Below are 16,087 nucleotides of genomic sequence, written 5' to 3' on the forward strand. Positions count from 1 at the left end.
ACCAAACCCACTCTGAATGACTTCATTTACGTCTCAACCATTAAAGCCCACATAAAATGTGATAAAAAATAATGGAATTCCCCTTTCAACCCATCTGATTCAACACAAGTCGAGCAAAAACATCTTTATTAAAAATAGTATTCAACAAACATCACTACATGAAATGGAACAAGCAAATTGTGATACAGCAGTCTATCTTACATAATGCAATTGGAAAATACAACATTATACCATGTCCCACAAATGAGCATGAGCTTAAAAAATAGCTCATCTATATTCCTTGAGCTGACATTGCAGGCTAACTGTCAGTGGGTGCCCAATTATCACATTTCTGTGCAGTCCCTCATCTAGCACTTCTGATTCAACCCATTAACTAATGGACCAGCTTATAATGTGATGAGTCTGGAGTGTTAGAGTGTGGGAAAATGTGCAGAGCAGGGACTCCCCCCCAAGCCTGACGTAGACTGTCTGATATACAGCGCTTTGCAAAAGTGTCACCTGTGACAATCAGTATAAAAAAAGCAGCTTATCTGGGCAGTAGGGGGTTATTTTTTCTTTATTAAAACACTAATATTAGAATAAACACTAATAATACCACTCCTACAGAAAGCTCTGGTTGGTGGTTCTCCATCACTGTGTTCATCATTAGAACATCTCCAAAGTTCTCCTCTCTCATGGAGTCTAGTGTTATTTAGAGTTCTCCTCAGATCAACACCTGGTTTGGTGGTAAATCAGGGCTTAATGATGGTAAATCAGGTGATGCTGCTGCTGCTGCTGATGCTGCTGATGGAGTTGAACACATCCTCCACGCTGTGCTGGCTGGACTGGACTGGGGCATCCTGGAGAAACCTGGAGGAACCGAGCTCTGTTCTTCAGACTAGCTCACCGACAAGATCTCACTACTTTCTTACTTTCAGAATGAGAAGCTCTTGCTCCTTTTTACTGGATTTATGTTCACCTGCATCTGTTCTGGAGATCTGGAGCTTCTACAGTAAAATCTCTTATACAGCTGCTGAGAGATAGGGTTTAAATCATGTGATTAGGTGACTAATACTTCTGCACAGTCCTGTATATGACTAATGTATGACCATAAAAATAATGTAGGCATTGACATTACTGCTACTATTACAGTAAGACATTAATAGCATGTCAAACAGTGTCAGGAACCACAACCACAGGTCCTTATGTAAGGCAACTCCTCTGTAGCTCCGGTGCAAAGCTAAAGAAGAAAATCTTAGACCATGTTTTAGTGAGGTAAGCAAACATTTGTACCTTTTCTTTTTTTTTTTTCCCAAATGATCACAATAAAGCTGCACCTGGACCATGGTTAGTAAAGTGTGAACATCTCCATACCGCTGCTACCCATGAGAACCGTGCACAAGCTTGAAAGTTCTCCAAAGTAAGTGTTAGTTTCTGTGTAATGTGCAAAAGTAACCTCCAGACTCCAGGGCTGCTGACCTGAGCCCAACTTCTAATGAAGCTTCCAAGAACATTTCTTCACACTTCACATTTAGACCCGGATTCATCACTTGAGTCGTCACTGTGCAGGTCACATGCGCCCCCCATTTCCTCTTTGGAGAGTTTGCAGCTGCATTCTTCAGAGGGCATGCCTAGCGAGCAAGTGGCTGAACAGCGTTCTGTGGAAAGACAGAATAAAGTCATGCGTGGGATTTCCCACATCTCACACCATCAGTTCCTATACAAACCCAGACTCAGCGGCTTCCACAGTGGTTTGATGGTGACTTTCCAGTAATAATATCAGTTTTGGAGACTCTGGTTAAATATATACGCATGATGTTGTTCAAAATTAGAGTACACAGAATGTCAGTGTCCTCACAGAGAAAACGAGAGGGCGAGTGATCATTTGTTCTCCTAGTCTGAGTGTTTCCACCTCACTCCCTGATGTGTGTAGAACTTATGAATAGAACGTATTAGCCATCTTCTTCCTGGTCAGGGTTGTGGTGGGTCTGAAACCTACCCAGAAACATTGGGCCATACACATCTTAAAAATAAAGGTGTGTCACTTTTGGTTTCCTAAAGTTGGATTAAAGAACCATTTCATCAAGTGGTTCTTCTGTGGCATCACCTAAAGAACCATCTAAAGCAACTTATTTTTATGAGACCCTTTTTCTAAATGTGATGGGTAAGTGTGAGGAACCTAAAGGTCAAAGGCCTTTTCTTAATGCTGTTTACCATCGTAAAGGTTCTTTCTACTCTCACAAATAAAAGAAAATACTCAAAAATAAATAAAAAATACATTTGTAATAGAAGTACCCTGAAACTGATGAAGAACCTTTTTTCATCAAGCGAAAGTGTTGAAGGTTTTAAAAGGTTCTTCACACTCACAGATTTCTTTTGCAAACATGGTTCTTTATGGAACCAAAAGTGGTTCTTTTACTGCATTTCTTTGTATGATGCCATAGAAGAACCTCTTATTGGTTCTCTGAAAACTATGTTTGTAATAGATGTATCCTAAAACTGGCAAAAAACCTTTTTATCAAGCGGAAGTGTTCTTCAAACTCACAGATTTCCTTTGCAACCATGGTTCTTTATGGAACCAAAAGAGAGTTTTTATATGATGCCATAGAAGAACCTCTTTTGGTTTTCTAAGAACCATGTTTGTACAAGATGTACCTTTAAATTGGTACAGAACCTTAAAAGGTTCTTTATAGACACAGATCTCTTTAACGAAAATGGTTCTATATGGATCCAGAAGTGGTTTATCTATGGCACCACTCAAAGAACCTTTGGTAGCACCTTTATTTTTCAGAGACACGTTTTTTCTAAATGTGATGGGTAAGTGTGATAAATCTAAAGGTCAAAGACCTTTTCTTAATGCTGTTTACCATCTTAAAGGTTCTTTCTACTCTCACAAATAAAAGAAAATATTCCAAAATAAAGAATCTTCAGAAGGTTCTTTGAGTGATGCATTGCAAGAACCTTATTTGGTTCCCTGAAAAACCTGAAAAAATATTTGTAATAGAAGTACCCTGAAACTGGCAGAAAACCTTTTTTTATCAAGCGAAAGTGTTGAAGGTTTTAAAAGGTTCTTCACACTCACAGATTTCTTTGGCAAACATGGTTCTTTATGGAACCAAAAGTGGTTCTTTTACTGCATTTCTTTGTATGATGCCATAGAAGAACCTCTTATTGGTTCTCTGAAAACTATGTTTGTAATAGATGTATCCTGAAACTGGCAAAAAAACCTTTTTATCAAGCGGAAGTGTTCTTCAGACTCACAGATTTCTTTTGCAACCATGGTTCTTTATGGAACCAAAAGAGAGTTTTTATGGCAGTTCTTGTACAAATAGAAGAACCATGTTTGTACAAGATGTACCTTTAAACTGGTGAAGAACCTTTTAAAGTTCTTTATAGACACAGATCTCTTTAAGGAACATGGTTCTATATGGATCCAAAAGTGGTTCTTTTACCGCATTTCTTTGTATGATGCCATAGAAGAACCTCTTTTGGTTCTCCGAAAACTATGTTTGTAATAGATGTACCCTGAAACTGGCAAAGAAGCTTTTTATTAAGCAAAAGTGTTTAAGGGTTTAAACAATTCTTAACACTCACAGATTTCTTTTGCAAACATGGTTCTTTATAGAACCTACAGTGGTTCTTTTATGATATATATGATGCCATAGAAGAATCACTTTTGGTTTCTGAAGAACACGTTTGTAAAAGGTAAATAACCTTTTTATCAAGCAAAAGATTTTAAAAGGTTCTTCATACACACAGAACGTGGTTTATCTATAGCATCACTCAAAGGACCTTTGGTAGCACCTTTATTTTTAAGAGTATAAAAGTATAAGGAACCTAAAGGTTAAAGGTCTTTTCTAAATGTTGTTTAACTTAAGGGTTCTTTATACACTCTTAAGAATAAAGATTCATCAAAAGGTTCTTTGAGTGATGTATTATAAGAACCTGTTTTGGTTGCCTATAAAACTATGTTTGTAGAACATGTTGAACAAGATGAACCCTGAAATTGGCAAATAACATTTTTATCAAGCAAAAATGTTGAAGTTTTTAAAAGGTTCTTCACACTCACAGATTTATTTTGCAAACATGGTTTTGTTGGAACCATAAGTGGTTCCTCTATGGCATTTCTTTGTATGATGTCATGGAAGAATCACTTTTGGTTTTCTGAAGAATCATGTTTGTAAAAATAATTTACAAACCTTAAACTGGCAAAGAACCTTTTATCAAATAAAAACTTTTAAAAGGTTCTTCATACACACATCTGTTTTACGAACATGGTTCTTTAAATAACCAAAAGTGGTTTATCTATGGCATCACTCAAAGAACCAAGAACCAAGAACCACTTTTGGTTCCCAAACTATGTTTGTAAAAGATGTAATCTGAAATTGGCACTTACAAATTTCTTTCAAACATGGTTCTTTAAGGAACCAAATGTGGGTTTTTTGTCATGGCAGTTCTTTGTATGATTCCATAGAAGAATCACTTTTGGCTTTCTGGAGAGCCATGTCTATAAAAGATGGACAAACTTCAAACTGGCAAAAAAACTTTTATCAAATAAAAGCTTTTAAAATATTTTCAAAACACACAGATCTCTTTAACGAACATGGTTCTTTATGGAACCAAACATTTATCTATGGCATCACTCAAAGAACCTTTTGTAACATCTTTATTTTTAAGATTATAGAAAGACACTTTACGATCGTTTTAGATCGCTTTGAATGTTTGAGTTTGTATCTGTAAACCAATTTAAGCATTTTTTCTCATAAAAATAAAGTTGCTTTCAAAGGTTCTTCCAAAGTGATGCATTGCAAGAACCCTTTTTGGTTCCCTGAAAAACTATGTTTGTAAAAAAATATTTGTATCTTGAAATTGACAAAGAACTCTTTCAGTTTTCAGAGTTCACCGAGTTCTTTTACAAACTTTATAAAACCAAAAGTGGTTTTTCTACAGCATCACTCAGAGAACCTTTATTGCAGGGGCATGTTAACATGACAGATTTACTTACTGTGTGCTTTTGGGAGGAAACCCAGTAAAAAACAGAGAGAAAACTGCTCACAGAAAGCAACCAGACCACTGATCAAAACCACAACCCTAGGCCTCTGGTACTGTGCACTACATACTGCACCACTGTAGCACCTACTGTACTGTACCTACTATAGTTATATTATTCTAATAAGACTACTAAAGATGAGCTTGACAGGGCCATGGTAATACTGCACACTAAACCCAGACCTGAGACTCCTTATAACTTGAGGAAACTGCTGGAATAAAAAAATAAAGGTTTGATTTACTTACTGGTTTTCTTTCTCTTTAGTGTAGACCTTTGACTGCAGGCATTAACTAGGAGAGCCAGGCTGATCAAACCGTTGATGGCCAAACACACCACTATGACCTTTAGAGTCCACTGATTAGACTCCGTGGGCAGTGAGGAATCTGTTGAGAGTGGACAAATACCATGACTTTCACAGCCAGTTAGTACAGCATTGAAAACAACAGTAGATCCTCCGATTAGCCATCAGAACATCAGGATCTGTGATTCTGACCTAGAGTAGGCTGCTGTATCAGTGTAGTGTATTTCTGTTAAAGGTAATAATGTTGTACGCCTGACGACGGGTGTATTTTCCAACTGCTGTCAGAAGCTGAGACTGTTGCCTTAACCTTAAAGGTCTGTCAGTGGGCCCATGCTTGACTTTCTTGCCCTTAAATGCCATATGTTGTAGTAGTAGCAGTTAGAATTCCAAAATAAGCCCAAGTTCTACTAAAAGCCCACTGTAATTAGCCCACCCACTGAAATGGGTTCTTGAAGGGTTCTTTAGTAAAGGCAATAGTTGCCTGTGACAACTCATTAAAAGCTATTCTTTGCCTGGTTCAAGCGTTCTTCATTGGTGGAAAGTCTTCTGTAGATGGTTCTGTTTGGATCCTTTAAAGGAATGGTTCTATATGACACCAGAAAGGGGTCCACTATCAGAACACTTTTCAATACTTTCAGTAGGAGGTTAGTGCATATCATCAAGAACGGAAGGCAACGTTATCATACACGACATAATGACATAATGACATAATGACAGAATCTGAGCCATCTCTAGCTGCAGGGTCATCATGAGCGCCCCAGGGTCACTGATGTGATCCATGAAGATTCCACCTCACAACTTTTTCACAACATCTTGGGGCCACATACCACAGGACACAGATATTACACTGGGTCCCACCTCCTCACCCCATTGTCCATAGAGTGGAGTTCATTGTTTGGTGCAAGACTGATACATGGAAAGTGCTAAAGACCATAATCTGAAGTTTGACTGTAATTTTAATGGTGTAATTATTGAATGGAAAATTCTCTTAACATTAATGAATTGCCCTGATGGATGCATTGCTAAACCAGCACCAGACCAACGCTAACCAAAAAACTAGACCAGCAAAAAACATAAAACCCTATGAAAAAAATCCCTTTTTTGTAAATTAAATTGTAAACATTTTAATATTATTTTATATAATAATTATGATAGTAAAAATAATAAAAATAAAATAAAATAATAACAACAACAACAACAATAATAATAATAATAATAATAATAATAAGTATTATTATTATTATATTAATTATTATTATTTAAGTAAAAAATATTATAATAATAATTATTATTATTATTATTAAAAATAACGCTCCTGCAATTATGACAACAGACAAGTCATTCAACACAGCTGAGTGAACTGAACCATTTCATGTAAATAAAAGGAGGGAGGTGTTTGACCTTTTACCTGTTTTACCAAAATATGTATAATAATATAAATATTCTATAATAAATATTCTACAGATGATGAATGCTAAATAATAAATTTCTGAAATGGTCTAATAGATTTTATGGGGGGTTCCTGTCAGTCACAGGTCCTTAGAATCGTCCTAATTCCCCACTCCTCCCCATACAGCACCCCTGAGCCCATGGCTGCGTCCCAATTGCATGCCATACACTAATACTATAGGGTACTGACTATACTATACTAATCTTAATAGTGCTGATTTAGCGAGTTAGCTCACACAGTATTAACATGCTAACCCATTTCGCCCTAGCAGGCAGTGATGAAGCGTTGCTATGCCAACATATGTCACTGCAAGTCATTACATTTTGTCGTAATGGTTCCAGCCGTAAGTAGCTTCCATCATGACCGCTCTCAAAAGTGTGCATCGTGGGTATTTGCGTATACTCAACTTTAAAACTTTTATCTATGTTACATACTAAGGACTCAAAAGCTGGTATTTAGTATTATTAATTACTTCACATTTGGGACACACTCCACGTCTCAATGGGTCAGAGCTATTTTGATGGCCAGAGGGGGACCAACACAGCAACAGACAGGTGGTTTTAATGTTATGGCTGGTGTTATGATTGGTCTTTTTTATTTTTTCAATTATGGTGCGAAATGCTCACACAGTGGCTCACACAGTGGCTTCTCAAATACTGTGAAAAAGTGAACACTGAAAAAACGTTTTGATATGGCAGCGCTGACATGGCATCGCATGCAAACTGGAGATGGCGGAGAACATTATCTGAGGTTACCATGTTTTTGTGAAGTTTGTCTTTTATCTAATCAGATAGCCAAACGCATGCAGTTGGAGAGCAATGGCACTCGCACTTGTATGCACAGTCAGCTCAACCAGTGTGAAATTGAGCAGAGAAACGGGTCATCAGAAACTCTATGTTCATGATGGTTAGTTGTGGAGTCCCACAGGGTTCTATTGAAGGGTCTAGAAACTTTTAATAATGACAGTAGTGTAGTTATGAATGTGAAGAAATAAAGCATCGAGTCTACATTTATAATGACCATTAAACATAGAACTCATAGAAATATGATGATAATGATTGACACTCAAGCGTAATCACAAGAACTATATTTGGCCTATACTGTATAATATGTCTAATAGCCAGACATATGATAAAAGTATTGATAAAAGGCACTTACCTTGCCAACCACAGCGTGTATTTTGCGTCCTGTTTCCAGGGAAGAGAACATCTAGACCAAGTTTCCTGCAGCTGTTACCAGCAATAGAGTGTGTACAGAGCAGAAGAACCCTTAACTTAGAAGAACACTTACCAAGAAGCAAGAAGACCTAATGCTATTATATGCAGGACTGGGTATAATTTTTTGAATGGGACTTACTCTGCGATGGGTCCACACGTGCCGTCCTCTTTATCATTGTACATGTTCTCAGGGCATTCTTTACAGATATAACTGAACTCAAAATTACCTATGAAAAATTCACAGTGAAGGAAACAAAAAAACAAATGTCAGTTATTGAGGTTTCATCAGCAGACATCACTTTTTGTACAGGTGGCTAGTTCTTCTACCAGAGACTACAGGCCAAGGGCCAGTCTTACTTTTGATAGGGCCTTATCTTATACCCTGAGCAAGGGTAAGCGTCATGATGCTCACTGCTATCTTACACCCCGCCAACAGTCTATTTCCCTCCTTCCACCTGCATTATTTACATAAAAACAGTGCTTGTGAATATCTCTACGCTGATGGGCGCGGTGGTCTCGAAATGAGGGGTGTTCAGGTCAATTTCTGGAGTATTGCTGTGTATCTTGGAAAACACAGGAGGAGCTCCACTGACTAAAAAACAGCCTAGACAGACTGACGTCAACAGTCAGACGTTCGTTGCTATCTCGGCAGTGAATTGTCAACACAGGCGCGTGCAGCCCAACACTCGTACACCCCCCCAAGCTTTACACCACTGAAATAGCAATCTGCCAAAGGTCAGTCAGACCACACCTGGCTCTTTAAGGGAAAAGCGAACGACACTCTGATTGGTTTATTACTGCACGTTACACCCCCAAAAAACACACCCATGATCCATTAAGAGACTCAGTACATGCCTTTTGTGCGTTTTGAGACGAGCAAGACGAACTTTTCTTATCTTCACGATAGCAAAAACACACCGACACGCCCCCTAAATCAAGCTTTGCGGTGCACGGATGACAGCGATCGGTAAAATAGGCCCCATGTAGTGCAAAATTTTACTTGATAAGCTTAATACTTTTTGATTTGGAAAAAAATACCTGCAAACTTACCAGAGTGAATCAACATAACGAGTGTTGAACTGAACACTGAACACTTTGTATAGATCCACTGTTTATGGTTTCAGAGGCGTAGACCTGGGGTTTCATCTAAAATGCAATAATGAAGCATGTATAATGTATTCATGTGCAGCAAACCAATCAGCGTGTCACTTGCCATTGCCCTTTAAGAGCCAGGTGTGGTCTGACTGACCTTGGCGGGTTGTTATATCAGTGGTGTAAAGCGAGGTGGTGGTGGTGGTGGTGGGGGGGGTTGTACGAGCGCCGGGCTGCACACGCCTGTGTTGCCAATTCACTGCCAAGATAGCAACGAACAACGACTGTTGACGTCTATCTAGGTTGTTTTCAGTCTGTGAAGCTCCTGTTGTGTTTTCCGTTGCCAAGATACACAGCAATAATATTGACCTTAACACCCCTTATTTTGAGACCACCACGCCCATTGGTGTAGATATACTCACAAGCAGCATTGCTGTTTAAATGACACAGGTGGAAGGTGTGAAAAAAGACTATTGGTGGGGTGTAAGATAGCAATGAGCGCTGCAACACCCCTTACACAGGGTGTAAGACAAGGCCCCCAAGTCTCCAATAGCCAGATCTGTTGTGGTGGCACAAGGGGGACCTACACAATATTAATGTTATGGCTGATCAGTATATATCCACATTGCTTGTTTGAGCTTTGTCCACATGCTGGGAATAGAGGATGTGCCCAGCCTGGAGATGTAATGTACATTTGTAAATCTGTAGTAACATAGCATCTTATGGAGCTGTAGGGACTCCAGGGGACTATAGGGAATGCAGTGTGGACACACACAACACAAGCTTTGCTTTTATTATCTTACCCCATAGCCGCCTCCCACCCAGGACCACGATATGACTAAAACTAGTTTCCATTTCACATTATAGATGGAAGATGGCCTAACCACAGCCCTCCAGGCCAGCTATCTGCTATGACTTATGGGCAGCAATTACCAGAAAATTAATGTGTCCCACCAACTGTTTCCAGCATCACCATGCTACAGAATCTCTTACACAGAAGAAAAGTCCTGCTCCTACCTGTTCTAATGAGTTCTTCTCCAGGTTTGCACAGAGGTCTGGCCACACAGGCAGAACAGTCTTCATTCGTACACAAGGGCATCTCTCCACAGTGGCACCAGTGGTTGCTTGACGTGCAGTTTACACACTGAGTACTGCAAGGTTCCCTGGGATATGTTCCTGTGTAATCCAACCAGATGATAAGGTTTACTTCTTTAAAAATATGGTACATTTATACTTGTAGCATCTGGCTGACGTTCTCATCCACGTACATGTGAGTTGCACTAATAATATATATAATGTAAACACTAATAATAACACTCCTACAGAAAGAGGTGGTGGTTCTCCATCACTGTGTTCCTCATTAGAACATCTCCAAAGTTCTCCTCTCTCATGGAGTCTAGTGTTATTTAGAGTTCTCCTCAGATCAACACCTGGTTTGGTGGTAAATCAGGGCTTAATGATGGTAAAACAGTTGAGCTGCTGCTACTGCTGCTGATGGAGTTGAACACATCCTCCACGCTGTACTGGCTGGACTGGGGGGCGTCCAGGAGAAACCTGGAACCAAGCTTTGGTTCACAAAACTTGCTATTTCCCCGAAGAAAATCCCCAAAACTTGGTACTTGAAATTTACATGATTAAAATGTGCCAATCAAGTGGTTGAGATAATGTCGCTGTCACACATGTAATTTAGACACAATGTAAATAAAAAAATTGAAAGAAATATTTCTGCATAATATTGAGGATTAATATTGATATTTGATTGGATAGTCCCATGTCAATCATGTCCAATCTTTTCCAGACCAGCAAACATAAAAAAGAAAATCACCCCCCGATTTCCAACATAGATACCAATCACAATCACAGTGGTCTTACCTGAGGGACATGCATCACAACACTTCTTTTTATATTCATACTGCGTCTTCCAGGTACAGTTGGCAGCCAGACACATCGATAAGACATAGCCCATGGCCCACACTCTCAACCAGAGTTGTACACTATCCATTTCAGGAAGCTTCTGACAGGCGAGGAGCCTTACACTGTCGATGTGTCCCGGCTCTGGGCCTTATATGTTTGTGTGACGTCACTGGTTTCAGTTTAAGCCCACAAAAGAGAGCGAGGGCAAGCTGGAACTCGCATTATAGAGAAAAGAGTGTGAAAGAGAGGGGGCGGGCTACTACTACGTAAGAAACAGGCTGATAAACCACCTGCAGATACGATGTGATTTTATGACTGGTAAAATGTGAGAGTCTCCGGGTTTTGGAATCGAGCTGAAGACAGTATCTGCTATTTTTGGACTCAAGTTCTGGAAGGCTTCCCTGATTAGACAAGGTAGTGCCACTCAAATGTCCTGTTTAACCCCATAAACCCAAATGACCCCCATGTGGGCCCAGACTAAGTCCTGGTGCTACTGAGTTTACAAAGTAACACATGTAGTTACAGTGGTTACTGAATTAGCTCAGTGGTCTGGGCTATTGATGACAGGGTTGTGGGTTCAATTCCCAGGCTCGGCAAGCTGCCACTGTTGGACACCTTAGAGCAAGGCCCTTCACCCTCTCTGCTCTCTGGGCACTGGAGTTGGCTGCCCACCGCTCTGGGTGTGTGTGTGCTCACTGACCCTAGTTCACTAGTATGTGTGTGTGTGTGTGTGTGTGTGTGTGTGTTCACTGTGTGACACATTTCGCTGTTCTTAGTACAGTGACAAAATATGTGCACCTTCACGTCCATCTATTCAGCCTTCAGCAGTTTAGCAGCCACACCCATTCATGTGGAATTTATAAGAAATGTTTCAGCTTGCCTTGCTTTTAGAATGAGGCACAATCAGGACAGCCAATCAGAACAGAGCTCATTTACATAGATCAGTCTTTAAAGAGTACATCCATCCTCAATAGGGTGGTCTCCCATGCTCTCAGTATTTAAAAAAAATGTATGTTAGGGGATTGATAGGCGGGACTTAGTGAGAAGGGAAAAGTTAAGGCAGGGAGAGCATCCAAACAAAGGCTTTTCTGCTTCCTACATTGTGTTGGCGACCAGTGGGAACGCTACCATTCACCAGGTGGCTGCCCACTGCTACTGCTACATTATAGACACAGCAGAACTGAATTTTCAACCTCTAGGGGGCGCACTAGCTAAGTTTGGAACAACAAAAGTGACATTTATTGGCATTAACATGGCTTTTATTGGACACATCACATATTTTACCCAATTTCTATAAGTCGTTTATGCCTGAAAATGTTATTTTAACAATTATTTTAGTTATTTTAGAGTTTAATTAAGCTTTCCAGAAAGTCACAGCAACAAAAACAGCCTGTTTGATTCTAAAAGCTGAAGAGAGATTGAAAAATGATTGTGTAAACATATGTTTATGACTTTGTTGGTAACGTAGACCCATGTAAACCCATGGAAAAAGTTTTTTTTGCCTTTTTTTTTTACATCTGTTCTACTTCTACTTCCTTAAAATTCAAACAAGGAAAGGTCAGTCAGTGAACAAACTACCCTCTAAACTCAGTTCCTCCCTTTTTTCCAATCTTTTTGCTTTTTCACACAATATCTACTAACACCTTTCTGCACTGCATTTCATCTCACTCTGCTTTTAACGCCCAAACCAAAAATCAATAAAACAAAGATAAGTATTTATTGATCGACTAACATATTTATATTTTACTATACTATAATTTATTGATCCTCTTCATCATGAAGCCATGATAAAAAAAAAATGCCATGTCTAAGATTATGGACTCTTGTAGGATTTCCCACCTCTTCAGTCTATAGAATCGCAATCAGCACAGAGAGCACAAGAGCTTCCTTCTCAGCAACATGTCACAACTTGTGGCCTTTTTCAAATGTAAAAGAAAGGAAGAAAGGTGAAGTGTGTGAGAGCAGCATGCTTCTCACACTGATAACAACATCCCAGTTTCAGCATTAGTAAACGTGTGTGAGTTGACCTGAGATTGTTCTGTAGAACGTGCTTGACACAATATTTTATGCTAATTTAATGTTACATATTTATATGTCCAACATATGGGATAAATATTTTCTTATATCTTGTAATTGTTGTGTGTGAGGTTTATTACATTGTTTCTTTTATTAAATTACATTTACAATTGAGAAAAATCTCAAAGACCAGGAGATTTTGCTTTTGCCAGTTAGTTACAGCGATTTGAATTGAGCTACTACGTAAGAAACAGGCTGATAAACCACCTGCAGATACGATGTGGTTTTATGACTGGTAAAATGTGAGAGTCTCCGAGTTTTGGAATCAAGCTGAAGACAGTATCTGCTATTTTTGGACTCAAGTTCTGGAAGGCTTCCCTGATTAGACAAGGTAGTGCCACTCAAATGCCAAATCAAAGGTGGTCCGGTTTAACCCCATAAACCCAAATGACCCCTATGTGGGCCCAGACTAAGTCATGGTGTTACTGAGTTTACAAAGTAACACATGTAGTTACAGTGGTTACTGAATTGGCTCAGCTTTTTGATTTTTAATTTAAAAAGTCAAACCAAATTCATACCATATTCAGTGTAAATGAAACCCCACTACTACAATAATGTGTCTTTGTGTGAAGACCAGTACCATCCTTTATTCACCTGCCCAATCTGAACACCCAGTCTTCTCTGAAATCACCTCTGCAAAACTTTTGAGTAATAAATTATGATAACATCCTTATTTAATTTAACTTAACTCAAAGTGATTTCTACACGTTGAGTTGTCAGCCTTTCAGCTCAGACTTAAATAAATTTAGTTAGTTTACTAAAGTGGGAATTTGGAATGATTTAAATGTACATGATTATGATTATGATTATGTCTGTATGTAAACCTGGATATGTCCAATTTATTACTCATTTTATTTTGAATTAAGTGAATAGCTGCAATCATTTTCCAGATCATTGACTTTATATAACTGAGTTTAGTCTGCGTTAGCCATTGGCTAACAGATAGTGTGCACTGCAACAGTCTTTAAGTAAGGCCCACACCTTTCCTATCAGGTCCTTGCAGCATCTGTTAGTTTTTCCCTTTCTGACTCACTGAAGGTGTGTAGTCGTCCCCCCAAGGCTACCTTCTCTTTATAGATATTCAGTTATATTCTATATGAAGATTGACTGCCTGGCTTGAGTGTTGAAGGCTGTACAGTTGTCATTTGCTGTACTGCTGAGATTACTGTATACATATTATGTATGTGTAAAATTCAGAGTCATATTGAGTCAATATTTCATTAATGAAATTAAAAGTGAGATGTTGCTCCAGAAATGGTGTTAATTATTAAGCATATTTAAACACAATGTTTTGACATGATCTGGAAAGGTAATGTACTTTAAACTTATTTTAGTGATAGTGTAAATGATGAAAAACTAAAGAATTGGGATTAAATATAAACAAGTAAAACAAAATGTAGAGTCCTTCTTCCATCCATCTTCTTATCTGCTTCCTCCTGGTCAGGGTCATGGAGGGTCCAGAACCTACCTACGGGACCATTGGACCATTGGACGCAAGGCATTGGGTGCCAGTCCATTGCAGTGTACCACACACAACCATTCACTTACTGCTGTGCTCTAAAGAACACATTTTGTGATCTGATAGTTTGGGAACTCTGATTAAAGATAGAGCCCCATATTCTCGACCATGAGATCACATGCCTGATGACGGATGAGATCTGCAAGTTGATACCTCAACTTTTTTCCTCATTATGATATAATAATGATTAATCAAACTCCTACAGCAAGCCAGCTGTATATGTACTCATTTTCCATTAAGCAGCTCCAGAGAACTCCAGGTCCAGACACATCATCAACGTGCTGAATGTAACAGAGGCGGGGAAACTTCTCTAAGACCAGGAGGAAGAAACACAAAGAGGAACCAGGACCAGGACCAGGATCGCAATATTTCTAAGAAAAGCCCGAGCCTAATGTTAAGAGTCTACTGGTTGCACTATTTAGTGCGTAAAAGCTTCTCAGTCGAAGCAGGATTACACCATTTCGGGAATTATTAGCATCCATGAGTCATTAACAAGTAACCGTCCTTCGTTAATCATTCAGTGAACCGTAATGCTTTCATTAACTTGTCGCCACACGTTAGTAGGTTGGAAACTGCCCTTCGGAGGAGTGCTTAAATATAGAGTATGAAGCAGGCCTAACGGCAGTGATCGTAAAGATCTTAAAATGTTTCTGGAAAAGCCAGCAATTAGATAGACATATAGAGAGATATGTTATTGATCCCGAATGAAATTACATTACAGGACGATGTTGTAAGCACACCTTTGATTGTACTGGAGAAAGCACTTGAGGTAGCACTATGAGCTAATTTAACATTCGTGACAACGTAATTTTATAAAAATAAGCTCCAGTTGGGTTCGGTCATTATTAGCAAAAAGAAAGGGGAGTGGGGCATGAAAAATCAACAGTTTGAGAAGCTTTGAATCCACCACTACCAAAACTGTATGTAAGCCATGTATGGATGGCTTTAACCATACTTGGCATTATAACGTAAATATTGAACATAATATGAACATAATAACATGAATCCAAAGAGGTTGGAAAGAGGAATAGGAATGTTACTTTTTTTAGACTTTTGTGGACTCAAGGCATTCCTTTCAGCTCTGAGAAAATGAAACCTGTGTATGCCTGATGGAATTCCCATGACCAGTTGCAGCTGTGAGCTTCAAAGTTCAGAGGTTTCAAATTCTCTCATTTGTTGGTCATTTTTAGTTTTTTAGAAATAAAAAAAGCAATCAACCACCAACAAACAGTGTTATAGTACCCTTTTTAACCCACCCAACCATCATAATCATATCCATATATACAAACATACACACCCAAACATACCCGTATATATATATATATATATATATATATATATATATATATATATATATATATATATATATATATATATATATATAGGCCCGTAATCCAATACTCAGAAATCTTCATGGTAAAAGAAACATCTTCAAGTCTTCAGTTCCATTCAGCCATATCCTCACTGTAGCTGGATTAACTCTTTTAAC

At 38.7% G+C, this 16,087-nt stretch overlaps 1 protein-coding gene across 1 annotated transcript; it reads right to left on the bottom strand.

The window, feature by feature from the left end:
• Positions 1–1,306: 1,306 nt before the first annotated feature.
• tnfrsf18 (tumor necrosis factor receptor superfamily, member 18) lies at positions 1,307–11,091 on the bottom strand. Its single transcript, XM_072683193.1, has 7 exons — positions 10,962–11,091; positions 10,107–10,265; positions 8,137–8,224; positions 7,939–8,009; positions 7,276–7,277; positions 5,275–5,392; positions 1,307–1,637 (listed from the first exon to the last, which is right to left on the bottom strand). Exons 1-7 carry the CDS (start codon positions 11,089–11,091, stop codon positions 1,498–1,500), a joined length of 708 nt encoding a protein of 235 aa, XP_072539294.1. The 3' UTR covers positions 1,307–1,497.
• Positions 11,092–16,087: the final 4,996 nt, after the last annotated feature.

The sequence above is a fragment of the Salminus brasiliensis genome, chromosome 7 (assembly GCF_030463535.1).
Source record: "Salminus brasiliensis chromosome 7, fSalBra1.hap2, whole genome shotgun sequence".
Lineage (NCBI taxonomy): Eukaryota > Metazoa > Chordata > Actinopteri > Characiformes > Bryconidae > Salminus > Salminus brasiliensis.